This window comes from Tachyglossus aculeatus, chromosome 21, assembly GCF_015852505.1.
Source record: "Tachyglossus aculeatus isolate mTacAcu1 chromosome 21, mTacAcu1.pri, whole genome shotgun sequence".
In the NCBI taxonomy this organism is placed as follows: Eukaryota; Metazoa; Chordata; class Mammalia; order Monotremata; family Tachyglossidae; genus Tachyglossus; species Tachyglossus aculeatus.
Window position 1 is genome coordinate 52509600 of NC_052086.1, and position 14241 is coordinate 52523840.

At 46.4% G+C, this 14241-nt stretch overlaps 1 protein-coding gene across 1 annotated transcript; it reads right to left on the reverse strand.

Moving 5' to 3' along the window:
* Positions 1 to 1693: 1693 nt before the first annotated feature.
* On the reverse strand, positions 1694 to 13731 carry DNASE1 (deoxyribonuclease 1). The gene is made up of 8 exons (XM_038763170.1): positions 13577 to 13731; positions 12290 to 12378; positions 11840 to 11923; positions 9762 to 9877; positions 8837 to 8949; positions 5515 to 5669; positions 2926 to 3022; positions 1694 to 2302 (listed from the first exon to the last, which is right to left on the reverse strand). Exons 1-8 carry the CDS (start codon positions 13712 to 13714, stop codon positions 2249 to 2251), a joined length of 846 nt encoding a protein of 281 aa, XP_038619098.1. The 5' UTR covers positions 13715 to 13731; the 3' UTR covers positions 1694 to 2248.
* Between the last annotated feature and the right edge of the window lie 510 nt (positions 13732 to 14241).

A 14241-nucleotide genomic window follows, 5' to 3' on the forward strand; every position in this document is an offset into this window, starting at 1 on the left:
GCACATAGTAAGCACTTAACAAATGTCAATTATTATTATTATTATTAATAATGTACAAGTGAACTTCTCATACCATATTCAGTTAGTTTAGCTGTCTCTCACAGAACTTCTTGTGTTGATCTGAAATTTTCCCTCTTAAAGGTGAACTAACATCTTCCCTTTAATACTGTATTAACACTTGATATTTTTACATTAACTGATCACTTAAATGGTTTCAGTTAACCTTACGTATAGCCTTCTCACGTTAGATAACTCTTAATTGTCTTGCAGGGATGTCTTCCCCCTCTATTGTACTTAATACAGTGCCCTGCAAGGTAGGTGCCTAGTAAATAGTCTTGATTGATTGTCAGTTTTCTTCACCCTTTATATTGCCATCTTCATGAGCCTTGGAGCCAGAAGGTCATGAGTTCCAATCCTGGCTCTGTCACTTGTCTGCTGTGTGGCCTTGGGCAAGTTTCTTAATTTCTCTGTGCCTCAGTTACCTCATCTGTAAAATGGGGATTAAGACTGTGAGCCCCATGTGGGACAGGGACTGTGTCCATCCTAATTATCTTGTATCCACCCTGGTGCTTAGTACAGTGCCTAGTACATAGTAAGTTTTTAAAGAATACCAGAATAATAATTATTAATTATTATCTCCACCCAGACTCCAGCACTGTTAAAAACATTCTTATGAAGTCTTGTTTTCTCTCCCTCATAGGTTTCATTTCTAAATTTGTTCATAGTCCGTTTGAGATTTTCTTCTCTGAAAGTAAAGAAACGTGGTTCTTCTCCATCCCACTGTCCATACCATTGTCCTTGCAGATAGTTTTACTATCCTATCCTGTCCACTGTGTGCAAACCCACTTGAACAAATGTATTCCAGACTTGAAGTGTCATGGAGGAGGTCATATTCCAGTTCAAAAGTTCTTAAATGTAGTGCCACTAAATTGGGTCAATTAGCTTTCCTAACCTTAGGCCACTCTCTGTGTGTTTCAAAAACCTTAATTTGAAGTATTACATTGTTGTTGGGGTTCTAGGTAGGTCTATAATTTCTAGAAAGTTTAAAGAATGCAAATTCTAGTTTTCCCATCCTAAGCAAATTAAATTGATTCTATTTTTGAACCAGGGGTCACTCTCCTTGCCAGGGAACCTTTCCTCCTCTTCTCCCTCCAGACTGTAAGCTCCCTCTCATTCATTCATTCAGTCATATGTATTGAGCGCTTACTTTGTGCAGAGCACTGTACTAAGTGCTTGGAAAGTACAATTCAGCAACAGATAGAGAAAAACCCTACCCAACAATGGGTCACAGTATAGAAGGGGGACACAGACAACCAAACAAAACAAACTTGTTGTGGGCAGGGAATGTGTCTGTTTATTGTTATAGTATATTCTCTGAAGCACTCAGTACAGTGCCCTGCACACAGTAAGAACTCGATAAATATGATTGACTGGCTCCTTGCTGCTGCGCTATTGCCACCATCACACCACAACAGTAATAATAATAATAATATTTATAATAATTATGGTATTTGTTAAGTGCTTACTATGTGCCAAACACTGTTCTAAGCTCTGGGATAGATACAGTGTAGTCAGGTTGTCCCACGTGGGGCTCACAGTCTTAATCCCCATTTTCCAGTTGAGGCAACTGAGGCCCAGAGAAGTGAAGTGCCTTGCCCAAGGTTACACAGCAGACAAGTGGTGGAGCCAGGATTAGAACCCATGAACTTCTCACTCCCAGGCCCGTGCTGTAGCCGCTACGCCATGCTGCTTCTTGTTCCCTTCTTGCCAAAGCCAAACGATCTTCTCCATGACAAGGCAAAACCTCCCAAGTTGTAACTGCTTCCACAGAGCAGTATACCCGGTCCCCTTAGGTTTATATGTGCCAGAGAGGAAAATATTCCAGCAGCCAGGTTGGGCTACTGTTGCTGCTTAAAAAGGAAAACCATAGCCTGTTGGAGACCATGTCAAGGAAGTATCATCTTCCTTCTGTCCTGGCCCTTTGAAGTTTAGTTACCTGCATGTTGCAGCACTTACACCCTAAAACCTGCACCCTACAGGAAGTCATTGTGTAGGGAATCCCCTTGCCTTTATAATAAACTAAAAAGTAGCCTTAAGGGAGACACAGCTGTGTGAAAGGCTGCAAGAAGCCAGCAGAGAGGTGCCCATTCTGCTGGTTTGTCCACCCAGGGTTGATGGAAAGAAAGAGAAGGGAGACGGGGGAGCCTAGAAGCAAGGAAACACATTGGTGTTGAGCATTCCCTGAACTTCAGACACTCTTCAGGGTCACTTCTACAGGGTAATGGTCACTGACAGCCAAAGCCTGGGTCAAGAAGACAAAAACAGAGGTTATGAAGAAGCCACCTGCTCGATTGACACTTCCTATATGGCAGGTCTGATGATAATACCTGGTATTTGTTATTTGTTGTTGTATTTGTAGCCACTTACTCTGTCCCAATCACTGTACTAAGCACTGGGGGAGATACAAGATGCATGCATCAGAGGCAATCCCAGTCCCACATGGGGCTCACAGTCTAGGAGAAAGTAAAAATGAAGGTATTTGTTAAATGCTTATTATGTGCCATGCACTGTACTAAGCGCTGGGGTGGACACAAGCAAATCAGGTTGGACACAGTCCATGTCCTGCATGGGCCTCACAGTCTTAATCCCCATTATACAGATGAGGTAACTGAGGCCCAGAGAAGTGAAATGATTTGCCCAAGGCCACACAGCAGACAAGACAGGGTTAGAACCCATGACCTTCTGACTCCTGGGCCTGTGCTCTAGCCACTAGACCACACTGCTTACTGCTGTTAGGATGCAAGTTATTTTGTGGGTATCTTGGGCCACCAAACCCAGCTCCCATTCTAGATGCAGCCCCACAGGACTCTCTAGTTGGAGTAAAAGGAGCAAAACACACTGGGGAAAAACAAACTAAAAACTTACCATCCCTTGGTTCAGTTTGTATGCTTTCTCGAAGTTAAATGTGGTGGCAGACTCAGGCCAAATGCTCCTTTTCAGTTCCTTCCCAGAGGCCACAATCCTGTAACGAATCAGAGTCAAACTCTACCTTGAATTTCAGAATAAATTAAGAGCAGGCCTACCAGTAAGTCCCTTCTTCACCAAGCCTCAAGACGGCAAAGGCCTTTCAGAATAGCACTCATTAAAAAAGCAAGCATGATTGTGATTCAGAAATTGTGAGGCTTCAGTGATCATTCCCTTAGTAGGAGTACGATTCTGGGCTTCATAACTTTAGAGGGAGCTGCAAGGGAGTCACGGAGATGATTAATAGGCTGGATTGTGTTGGATGTGTTGCCAACTTGTACTTCCCAAGCACTTAGTACAGTGCTCTGCACACAGTAAGCGCTCAATAAATACAATTGATTGATTAATCAATCAGTGGGATTTATGGAGCACTTTTTTTGGGCAGGGTACTGTACTAAGCAACTAGGAAGTACACTACAACAGAGTGTTTTTTTGGTTTGGGGGTTTTTTTTCTGGTATTTGTAAAGTGCTTACTATGTGCCAGGCACTGTACTAAGTGCAGGGGTAGATACAAGCTAATTAGGTTGACACAGTCCCTGTTCCCGCGAGGGGCTCAGTCTTAATCTCCATTTTACAGATGAAGAAACTGAGGCACAGAGAAGTTAAGTGACTTGCCCAAGGTCATACAGCAGACAGGTGGCAGAGTTAGGATTAGGATCCAGGGACACGGCATTTCCCACCCACAAGGAATGGGTCGCTGTGGCTATGGATATACCTGGGATTCTAAACCAGGGATTCTGAGGTTCTATCCTCTGCTCGGAACTAGGTTTTCTTTATTTTGTGTACTTTTTTAGTGTTTTATAGTTTCATCACTCCTGATGAGTAGGTCCTGCATCCTTCTTTACTCTCATTAGTAGTCTTAGATTGTCAGCCCTCTGAGGGACATAGACCGTGTCTCAATTCCCACCTAGGTCTTCTTTCCCAGTGCTTAATATAGTGCTCTGCACATAGTAGGCACTTAAATACTTTCATTAATACTACTACTAGAATACGAGGAAAGGCTGAAGGATCTGGGAAGAGAAGATCTAAGGGTGAACCAATAATGGTCTCCAAATTTATGAAGCGGAGAAGATTTCTGACTAGAAAGGAAAAATTATTTTTCTTTAATAGTGGATCTTTGGGTTTCTAGTAAAGGGTTTTCAGGACTGTTCCAAGGATTCCCTGCAGAGAATAGGTTGGGGTAGGGTGGGGTCCAGGAAGACCCTTATTTAAGTAAGCAGCAGTGGAGAGAGGCCTTCTCCTGAAGTGATGTGAGTATTTTCACCTTGTGGTGAAAGTTCACTCATTTTTGCCTGTTTTAAAATTACCTTCTTTTTTTATGGTATTCGTTAAGCACTGTTCCAAGCATCAGGGTAGATAAAGGTTAATGAGATCGGACACAGTCCCTGTCCCTCAGGGGATCCCAGTCCAAGTAGGAAGGAGAACAGGTATTTAATCCCCATTTTACAGTTGAGGAAACCGAGACACAGAAGTGAAGTGACTTGCCCATGGTCACGCAGTAGACACGTGGTGGGGCCGGGATTAAAATAAATAATAATAATAATAATGGTATTTTTTAAGTGCTTACTATGTGTCAAGCACTGTTCTAAGCGCTGGGGTAGATACAAGGTAATCAGGTTGTCCCACGTGGAGCTCAGTCTTAATCCCCATTTTACAGATGAGGTAACTGAAGCCCAGAGAAGTTAAGTGGCTTGCCCAATGTCCCACAGGAGACAATTGGCAGGGGGTGGGATTAGAGAAGCAGCGTGGCTCAGTGGAAAGAGCCCGGGCTTGGGAGTCAGAGATCATGGGTTCTAATCCCTGCTCCACCATTTGTCAGCTGTGTGACCTTGGGCAAGTCACTTCACTTCTCTGGGCCTCAGTTACCTCATCTGTAAAATGGAGATTAAGACTGTGAGACCCACATGGGACAACCTGATCACCTTGTATCCCCCCCGCGCTTAGAACAGTGCTTCGCACACAGTAAGCGCTTAACAAATACCATCATTATTATTATTAGAACCCACGTTCTCCGCCTCCCAAGCTCATGCTCTTTCCAATATGCCAGGCTGCTTCTCTAATTCAACTGCCCAGGATGAACCCTGCGCCTAGAATCAGAATGTGAAATATCCTTCTCCAGCATCCAGAGACACCTCTCAGGGTCACGCCTGGTGAGTTTCCAGTACTCTACCAGTCCCGTCTATAGGCGGGAGAGTCAAGCAGAGTCATATCCCTTCCATTCCTAGCTTGGCCAGTGGCTATCGAGTGGACAGCAATCTGCTACAAATCAAAACTCTCCCGTGCTGGGCAGCAGCGGCATGGGAGAGAATCGAGGGTGGGGACTCAGGTTGACTACACAGAAGGAGGCAATGGTAAACCGCTTCCATATTTTTACCAAGAAAACTGTATGGTTACACTACCAGAATGATTGCAGATGGAGAGATATGTCCATGGCATCACTAAGGGCCGGACACAACAGCATCAAGAGCAAATGGAAGTTTAAGCACTCACCTGTCATAGGGGCAGTGTGTTGAGGTCACAGTCGTGTCCACGTCATCAGAGATGAGCCACTGAAATTCCGGGTCGGTGCGAAGGCGGATGGTAGACCAGCTAGAGGCCGAAACATAGCTGCAGCCAGCATTGAAATCTCCCATGAACAGGATGCTCTATAGAGCACAGAGATGATCTTAGCTCAGGAGCAAAGAAAAACCCAGCCCTTTATAACTCTAAATCTGAGCTCCCAAGCAAAGAAATCATTCCTTGGTGGTCACTCCCTTAGTACCCTCCCCTTCTAGGCTGTAAACTCATTGTGGGAATGGAATGTATCTGTTTATTGTTAAATTTTACTCTCCCAAGTGCTTAGTACAGTGCTCTGCACACAGTAAGCGCTCAATAAATATGACTAACTTACTCTTACTACAAAGACCATGCTTCCTAAGGAGAGGTTTTGAGCTATACATATCCATCTCGACTAAACCGTCAATCCCATCATCTGACTCATAATAATTGCTAATCCTTGTTCTTCCTATTGCTCCCACTGTGTAGGAATCATCTTGTCTCTTTCGACTCCATCGGATTGTAGGCTCTTTGTGGGGAATGAAGGTGGGTTTTATTTCTGTTATACTTTCCCAAGAAGTTAATGAAAACATGGGCAAGTCACTAAACTTCTCTGGGCCTTAGTTTCCTCATCCGTAATATGGGGATTCAGTACCTTTTCTCCCTCCTATTTAGACTCTCAACCCCATATGGGATGGGGACCATGTCCCTCCTGATTACCTCACATCTTCCCCAGCGCTTAGTACAGTACCGGGCATATAGTAAGCATGTAACAATGCATTCTCAATTTTGAATATGGGCAGCAGGCTCTTGGCATCTCCCACCTCATCATTATTTGAGTTTCTTTAGTAATAACTGTGGTATTTGTTAAGTACTTATGTGTGCCAAACACTGTACTAAGTGCTCTGGTAGACACAAGATAATCAGGTCAGACATAGTCCCTTCATGGGGCTCACAATCTGAGGGAAAATGGGATGAATCCTCATTGTACAGGTCAGGCAACTGGGGCCCAAAGAATTAAAATAGCTTGCCCAGGGTCACACACAGTAGGCAAGCGGTAGATCCAGGCCCATCTCTTCCCATTAGGCCATGCTGTTTCTCTGTTGTGTGTGAGAGTACTATACTATGCACCAGGACCTCACAAACTGATGGAGTTGGAATGGGGAGACAGTCAGAAGTGACCCCACACTATAGTGGGGGAGACTGGACTCCTTCACTGGAACCTCTAATCTTCTCCTCCCTCCTTCCTCTAACTGATCAGCACAGGAAAAGAAGTCGCTTATAACCAAAGGAAGTTTACATTGTGAAAAAATGTAATATTTTAAGGGCCCCATCTAGTTAGGAAGGAATGTTTCACCTCACACTATTCTGAAGTTCATTTGCCTGTTGTTTTTGCTGTATTCTTAGAAGGTTTTCAGTATTTTTCATCAAAGTGAAATTTTTCTCTGTGGTCTCTCCCCTTGGATTGGAAGCACTTTGAAATCAGGGGCCTTATCTACTTCAATTTTCATTATATGTTCCCTAGTAACTAGTGTAGTGTCTTGCACAGAGGGGCTCTGAGTGAATAATTGATGATGACAATTTGTCTACAGGAAGGCGAGGGGCTGGACTGGTTCCTTCCAGCTCAGACTCAACCACGCATCTCTGATTTTGCTCTGAGAACTAAAACAATAGTCCCACCCTCCCTCACAGCTATTCAAGGTCATCGACCTATCTTCAAGCTTTAGAGAAGCAGCATGGCTCAGTGTAAAGATCCTGGGCTTAGGAGTCAGAGGTCATGGGTTCTAATCCCAGCTCTGCCACTTATCAGCTGTGTGACTTTGGGCAAGTCACTTACCTTCTCTGTGCCTCAGTTAACTCATCTGTAAAATGGGGATTAAGACTGTGAGCCCCACGTGGGGCAACCTGATCACCTTGCATCTCCCCCAGCGCTTAGAACAGTGCTTGGCACAGAGTAAGCACTTAACTACCATCATTATTATTCAAGCTTCCCGGGTTCCCATCTTGGACCAATCATTCCCAAGAAGAATTTCCTTCCTCCACCCCAAAACCCTGCACTCCAACCCCGACAGAAAATTACTCTCCCCCATTTCAAAGCCTTACTGAAGCACATCTCCTCCAAGAGGCCTTCCCAGACTAAGCCCCTCCTTTCCTTTTTTCCCACTCTCTTCTGCTTCACACTGACTTGCGCTGTTGGTTCTTCCCCCCACCCCCCACCCCCACAGTACATATGTACATATCTGTGATTTATTTATTTGTACTGATGTCTGTTTCCCCCATCTAAGACTGTAAAGCTCATTGCGGGCAGGGAATGTGTCTGTTTATTATTGTATTGTCCTCTCCCAAGCGCTTAGTACAGGGCTCTGCACACAGTAAGTGCTCAATAAATACGATTGAATGAATGACTGTATTGGAGCTGTGAGGAGATACGGGCTCAATCTCAGCCACATCAGGTACAGTCATGGCCCTGCGCCATAGCTTGCAATGCGCAAGAGGGCTGGAGCTGGGATGAAGATTGGTTAAACAGAGATCTTACTTCCCCTGCCACCCAACCTGCCAGCTCTATGGAAACTCATTGTGGGCAGGGAATATGAGGGGTTTTTTGTTTTGTTTTGTTTTTAATATCATATTTGTTTAACACTTAGGACACTGACCTCTAGTCTAAGTGTTGCCACTGGTCTGGAACACCCTTTCTTCTCCATATCCGACAGACGATTACTCTCCCCACCTTCAAAGTCTTATTGAGGGCACGTCACCGCCAAGAGGCCTTCCCTGATTAAGCCCTTCTTTCCTCTTGTCTCACTCTTGCACTTGGATTTGCTCCCTTTAATCACCCAACCCTCAGCGCCGAAGAACATATGAATGTATCTGTAATTTAGAGCGCTGGCCTAGATGTCAGAAGAACCTGGGTTCTGATCCCAGTTCAGCCACTTGTCTGCTGTGTGACCCTTGGGCAAATCACTTGACTTCTCTGTTCCTCAGTTACTTCATCTGTAAAATGGTGATTAACACTGTGAGCCCCATGTGGGACAGGGACTGTGTCCAACCCCCATTGCTGGGTGGGAATTGTCTCTATTTGTTGCTAAATTGTACTTTCCAAGAGCTTAATACAATGCTCTGCACACAGTAAGCACTCAATAAATACGATTGAATGAATGAACCCAATTTGCTTGTATCCACCCAGTGTGGTGCCTGGCACATAGTAAGCGCTTAGCAAATACCACAATTGTTATTATGATTATTATGATCGAGTGGGATGATTGCCCCCACGGCTCACGTCCATGTTCCACTTGCTGATGACATCCAGGTAGACATCATAGAGGGCATCGATCTCCTTAACGGCCTCAGCGGGGGCGGCGTGCAGGGACACGATGATAAACTGTTTCACCTCTAGGGGAGAGGCGACGGTTGTCATTAATGCCACCACTTCCCACCCCGGGGCCCGGGCCAGTCGGAGAGCAGGATGACAGACAGAAGCCACGCGATGGGCAGAGAGCTGTGGAGGGACCTGACATCGGCTTCAAGGTTCTCCATCACCTCGCCCCCTCCTACCTCACCTCCCTTCTCTCCTTCTCCAGCCCAGCCCGCACCCTCCGCTCTTCTGCCGTTAATCTCCTCACCGTGCCTCGTTCTCACCTGTCCTGCCGTCGACCGCCGGCCCATGTCATCCCCCTGTCCTGGAATGCCCTCCCTCCCCACATCCGCCAAGCTAGCTCTCTTCCTCCCTTCAAAGCCCTACTGAGAGCTCACCTCCTCCAGGAGGCCTTCCCAGACTGAGCCCCCTCTTTCCTCTCCCCCTCCTGCCCCTCTCCATCCCCCTGCCTTACCTCCTTCCCTTCCCCACAGCACCTGTATATATGAATATATGTTTGTACGTATTTATTACTCTATTTATTTATTTTACTTGTACATATCTATTCTATTTATTTTATTTTGTTAATATGTTTGGTTTTGTTCTGTCTCCCCCTTCTAGACTATGAGCCCACTGTTGGGTAGGGACTGTCTCTATATGTTGCCAACTTGTATTTCCCAAGCGCTTAGTACAGTGCTCTGCACACAGTAAGCACTCAATAAATACGATTGATTGATTGATTGATCATTCCCCCAGGTCACCTTCCCACCTTCCCTGCCCCCTGTCAGAGGTCGGAGGAGCTGTGCGGCCGGACCCCGGGAATGGTAAGTCCCTCTGGGCCTCTGCCTACCTGTGGATGGGGAGGAGAACATGACGACCGAAGGCTCCCGGCTGAAGGTGTCATTTCCATAGCACTCACAGCCGTCATCGTACTGGTAGCTGTCCAACAGGGACACCTTCTCGGGCCTGCCCTCGGGAGAAAGTGCATACGACGAAAGGTCTCAGCTGGGGCGCTACTTCCTTCCATATTTACTCAGCACTTACTGTATGCCAAACACTGTACTAAGCGCTTGGGAGAGTACAATAGAACTCCCTGCCCATAATGAGTTATCAGTCTACGGGGGAGACCGACAATATAAGTAAATAAAGAAATGACAGATACGGACATAAGTGTTGTGGGCCTGGGAGAGGGGATGAATAAAGGAAGCAAGTCAGGGTAACGCAGAAGGGAGTGGTAGAAGAGGAAAGGAGGGCTTAAGCAGGGAAGGCCTCTTTCTTGGAGGAGATTCATTCATTCATTCAATCGTATTTATTGAGTGCTTACTGTGTGAAGAGCGCTGGACTAAGCTCTTGGGAAGTACAAGTCGGCAACGCATAGAGACAGTCCCTACCCAACAACGGGCTCACAGTCTAGAAGGGGGAGACAGACAAGAAAACAAAGCATGTAGGCAGGTGTCAAAATAGTCAGAATAAATAGAATTATAGCTATATGCACATCATTAACAAAGTAAATAGAATGGTAAATATTGACAAGTAAAATAAATAGAGTAACAAATCTGTACAAATATATACAAGTGCTGTGGGGAGGGGAAGGAGGTAGAGTGGGGGGTGGGGAGGAGGAAAGGAAAAAGGGGGCTCAGTCTGGGAAGGCCTCCTGGAGGTGAGCTCTCAGTAGGGCTTTGAAGGGAGGAAGAGAGCTAGTTTGGCAGATGTGTGGAGGGAGGGCATTCCAGGCCAGGGGAAGGACGTGGGCTGGGGGTTGATGGTGGGACAGGCGAGAACGAGGCACAGTGAGGTGGTTAGTGGCAGAGGAGTTGAGGGTGCGGGCTGGGCTGTAGAAGGAGAGAAGGGAGGTGAGGTAGGAGGGGGCGAGGTGATGGACAGCCTTGAAGCTGAGAGTGAGGAGTTTTTGCTTGATTCGTAGGTTGACAGACAACCACTGGAGATTTTTGAGAAAGGGAGTGACATGCCCAGAGCATTTCTGTATAAAGGTAATCCGGGAAGAATAATGAAGTATAGACTGAAGCAGGGAGAGGCAGGAGGATGGGAGATCAGAGAGGAGGCTGATGCAGTAATCCAGTCAGGATAGGATGACAGATTGAACCAGCAAGGTAGCAGTTTGGATGGAGAGGAAAGGGCAGATCTTGGCGATGTTGCGGAGGTGAGACCGGCAGGTTTTGTTGACAGATTGGATGTGTGGGGTGAACGAGAGTGCGGAGTAGAGGATGACACCAAGGTTGCAGGCTTGTGAGACGGGAAGGATGGTAGTGTCGTCTACAGTTACAGGAAAGTCAGGGAGAGAGCAGGGTTTGGGAGGGAAGATAAGGAGTTCGGTCTTGGACATATTGAGCTTTAGATGGTGGGCAGACATCCAGATGGAGATGTCCTGAAAGCAGGAGGAGATACGAGCCTGGGGGGAGGGAGAAAGAGCAGGGGTGGAGATGTAGATTTGGGTGTCTTCAGCGTAGAGATGATAGTTGAAGCTGATAGTTGAAGTTGAAGGAGATGTGTCTTCAGTAAGGCTTTGAAAGGGTGAGAGTAATTGGCTGTCGAATATAAGGAGGGAGGGCATTCCGAGCCAGAAGCAAGATGTGGGCAAAAGGTCAGAGATGAGATAGGTGAGACGAGATCCCCATTATATGGCTCCCCAAGGAGCAGGGCCTGTGACCTTCGGGGATCACTCACTTATTCCCTGATCTGTTGGGGGTGGGAGGGATGATCAGAGAATCAGAGCTCTGCTGGGGACCTCAAGAAGTCCATTCCCCTGTCTCTGGGCAGATTCCCATTTAAGGGCTCCAGGATAAGCTCCTGCCGATCACCACTGAGGTTTCTAGAGGCCTCCCAGAGAAAGTTCCCCACGGCCCCATTTAGACTTGCAGATGCCATTGATTACTGCAGTTCTCTGGGTATGATTTGTGCTGGGTTTACCTGAACACAAAGAGGTATCGTTCCTTGTAGGAGTTGCGGCCCAGCGGCTCACTGACAATGAAGTGATATGCATCAGGGGAGTCCCTGGGTGGGAAAGAAAGGAAAATCAGCACCAATTGGGCTGGAGGGGATGGAAAGTGGGAAAGGAGCCAAATCCCCTCTCCCACAGACATCCCTTCTCCCCCTCAGTCTGCATCCCTTCTCCCCTTCTCCAGGTAATGTGAATCTAGACCTTCCAGAGTCACTATATCTGGGAGTAACTGCTGGTTCTGATCCTGGAGATTTGTGTCTTGGCCAAACATCCACCTCCAAAATGTGAGAACCATGTGACTCCCCCTGGAGCCCTCAGGGAGTCCAAATACTCACCGGGGCCTTTCTCTTGCACTCGATCTCTCCCCCTGCCTTGCCAGGACTACTACTTCCCTCCATCATCTGCGGTCTACTAATTACCTGTTGAGTTTATCCATCAGTTTCCCCACCGCTGTCAGGTGACTGTCTCTGACCTCTTGGATGAGGGCTATGTCATAGCGATTCAGGATCTGTGAGAGGTGAAATGGAGGAGGAAGACAATTCCACTCAGGAGGTGGTAGGTGGTCCGTGGCCCAATCTCCTCTGAATCAGAGAGGGCCAATGAAGAGATGGATGCAGAAAACCTGCCTGTCTTCTCTCTGCTCATTTTCACCCACCCTTTTCAGGACCCTGCTAAAGGCTTGGGAACCAGAAGGCTTCCAATAACAGTGAAGCCGGAAAGTGAAGTGGGAGCAGGGGAGTCAGGTTAGGACCTGGGTTCTAATCCCAGCTTTGCCACTTGCTTGCTCTGTGGCCACGGGAGAGTCACTTCACTTCTCTTACCTCAGTTTCTTCATCTGTAAAATGGGGATTAAATCCTACTCCGTCCTACTTAGATTGTGAGTCCCAAATGGGACAGGGATTGTGCCCGGCTTGATTATATAGTATCTACCCCTGCACTTAGTACAGTGCTTGGTACATAGTAAGTGCTAAATACATTACAAATAAAGGCAGGGATGTGAAAGAGTGTTCATTTTATATTTCAGTGTTTACTTAGCTGATGATTTCTGAATGCCCAAGTGACCCAAAATTTAGCACTCAAAAAAATGATTGAATGAATGAATTCAGAGGTGCATGCCATAACATGACCGTCACCCCCACCCTCGTTCAATCGATCAATCAACTAGTCAATGGTATTTATTAGGCACTTGCTATATGCACAGTCCTGAGCTAAACACTTGCAAAGAGTCCAAAAAAGTTAAAAGACGTAATCCCTGCTCTCAAAGAACTTGCACTCTGTTGAGGGAGAAAATAATTGTTCTTAGCAATTGGTCCTTCAGCCATTTCTCCAATCATATTTCAATTTGAAGAGCACAGGCTTGGGAATCAGAGGTCGTGGATTCTAATTCCGACTCTGCCACTTATCAGCTGTGTGACTTTGGGCAAGTCACTTAACTTCTCTGTGCCCCAGTTCCCTCATCTGTAAAATGGGGATTAAGACTGTGAGCCCCACGTGGGAAAACCTGATTACCTTGTATCTACCCCAGTGCTTAGAATACTGCTTGGCACATAGTAAGTGCTTAACAAATGCCCTATTATTAGTAGTATTTTTATTACTATTATTATTCTCCCACCCATCCTTGGAGAGCATATGTTCCCAACTGCTCTCCCAGAGTCCCAGTTGATCCCAGTTGTCTTGGCTCAGAGGCCTCGGTGTCCAAGACTTACTTTGACGATAATGTCAGCAATGGTGACGTTCGATATTTTTTTCTCTCCAAATGTTCTGATGTTGAAAGAAGCTATTTTCAGGAATGCGGCTGCCTGCAGCAGGCCAGCCAGTGACAGGAGGAACACTGTCAGCTTCATCCTTCTGCAGTAGAGACGCAAACCCGAGGAGACGTTAGCTACTCCTGGAGTGAGGAATCCCAGGAACACCACTGGCTCAGTTGGTTGGACGCCAATCTCCTCAGTCGGCTGTAGTCAATCTGTTTATTGAGTGCTTGGTGTCTTCAGAGCACTCTACTAAGCAGCATGGCGTAGTGGATAGAGAACAGACCTGGGAGACAGAGAGTCATGGGTTCTAATCCCAGCCCTGCCACTTAATAATAATAATAATAATAATAATAATGATAATGATAGCATTTATTAAGTGCTTACTATGTGCAAAGTGCTGTTCTAAGCGCTGGGGAGGTTACAAGGTGATCAGGGTGTCCCACGGGGGACTCACAGTCTTCATCCCCATTTTACAGATGAGGTAACTGAGGCGCAGAGAAGTGAAGTGACTTGCCCAAAGTCACACAGCTGACAAGTGGCGGAGCCGGGATTTGAACCCATGACCTCTGACTCCAAAGCCCGGGCTCTTTCCACTGAGCCGCGTGTCTGCTGTGTGACTG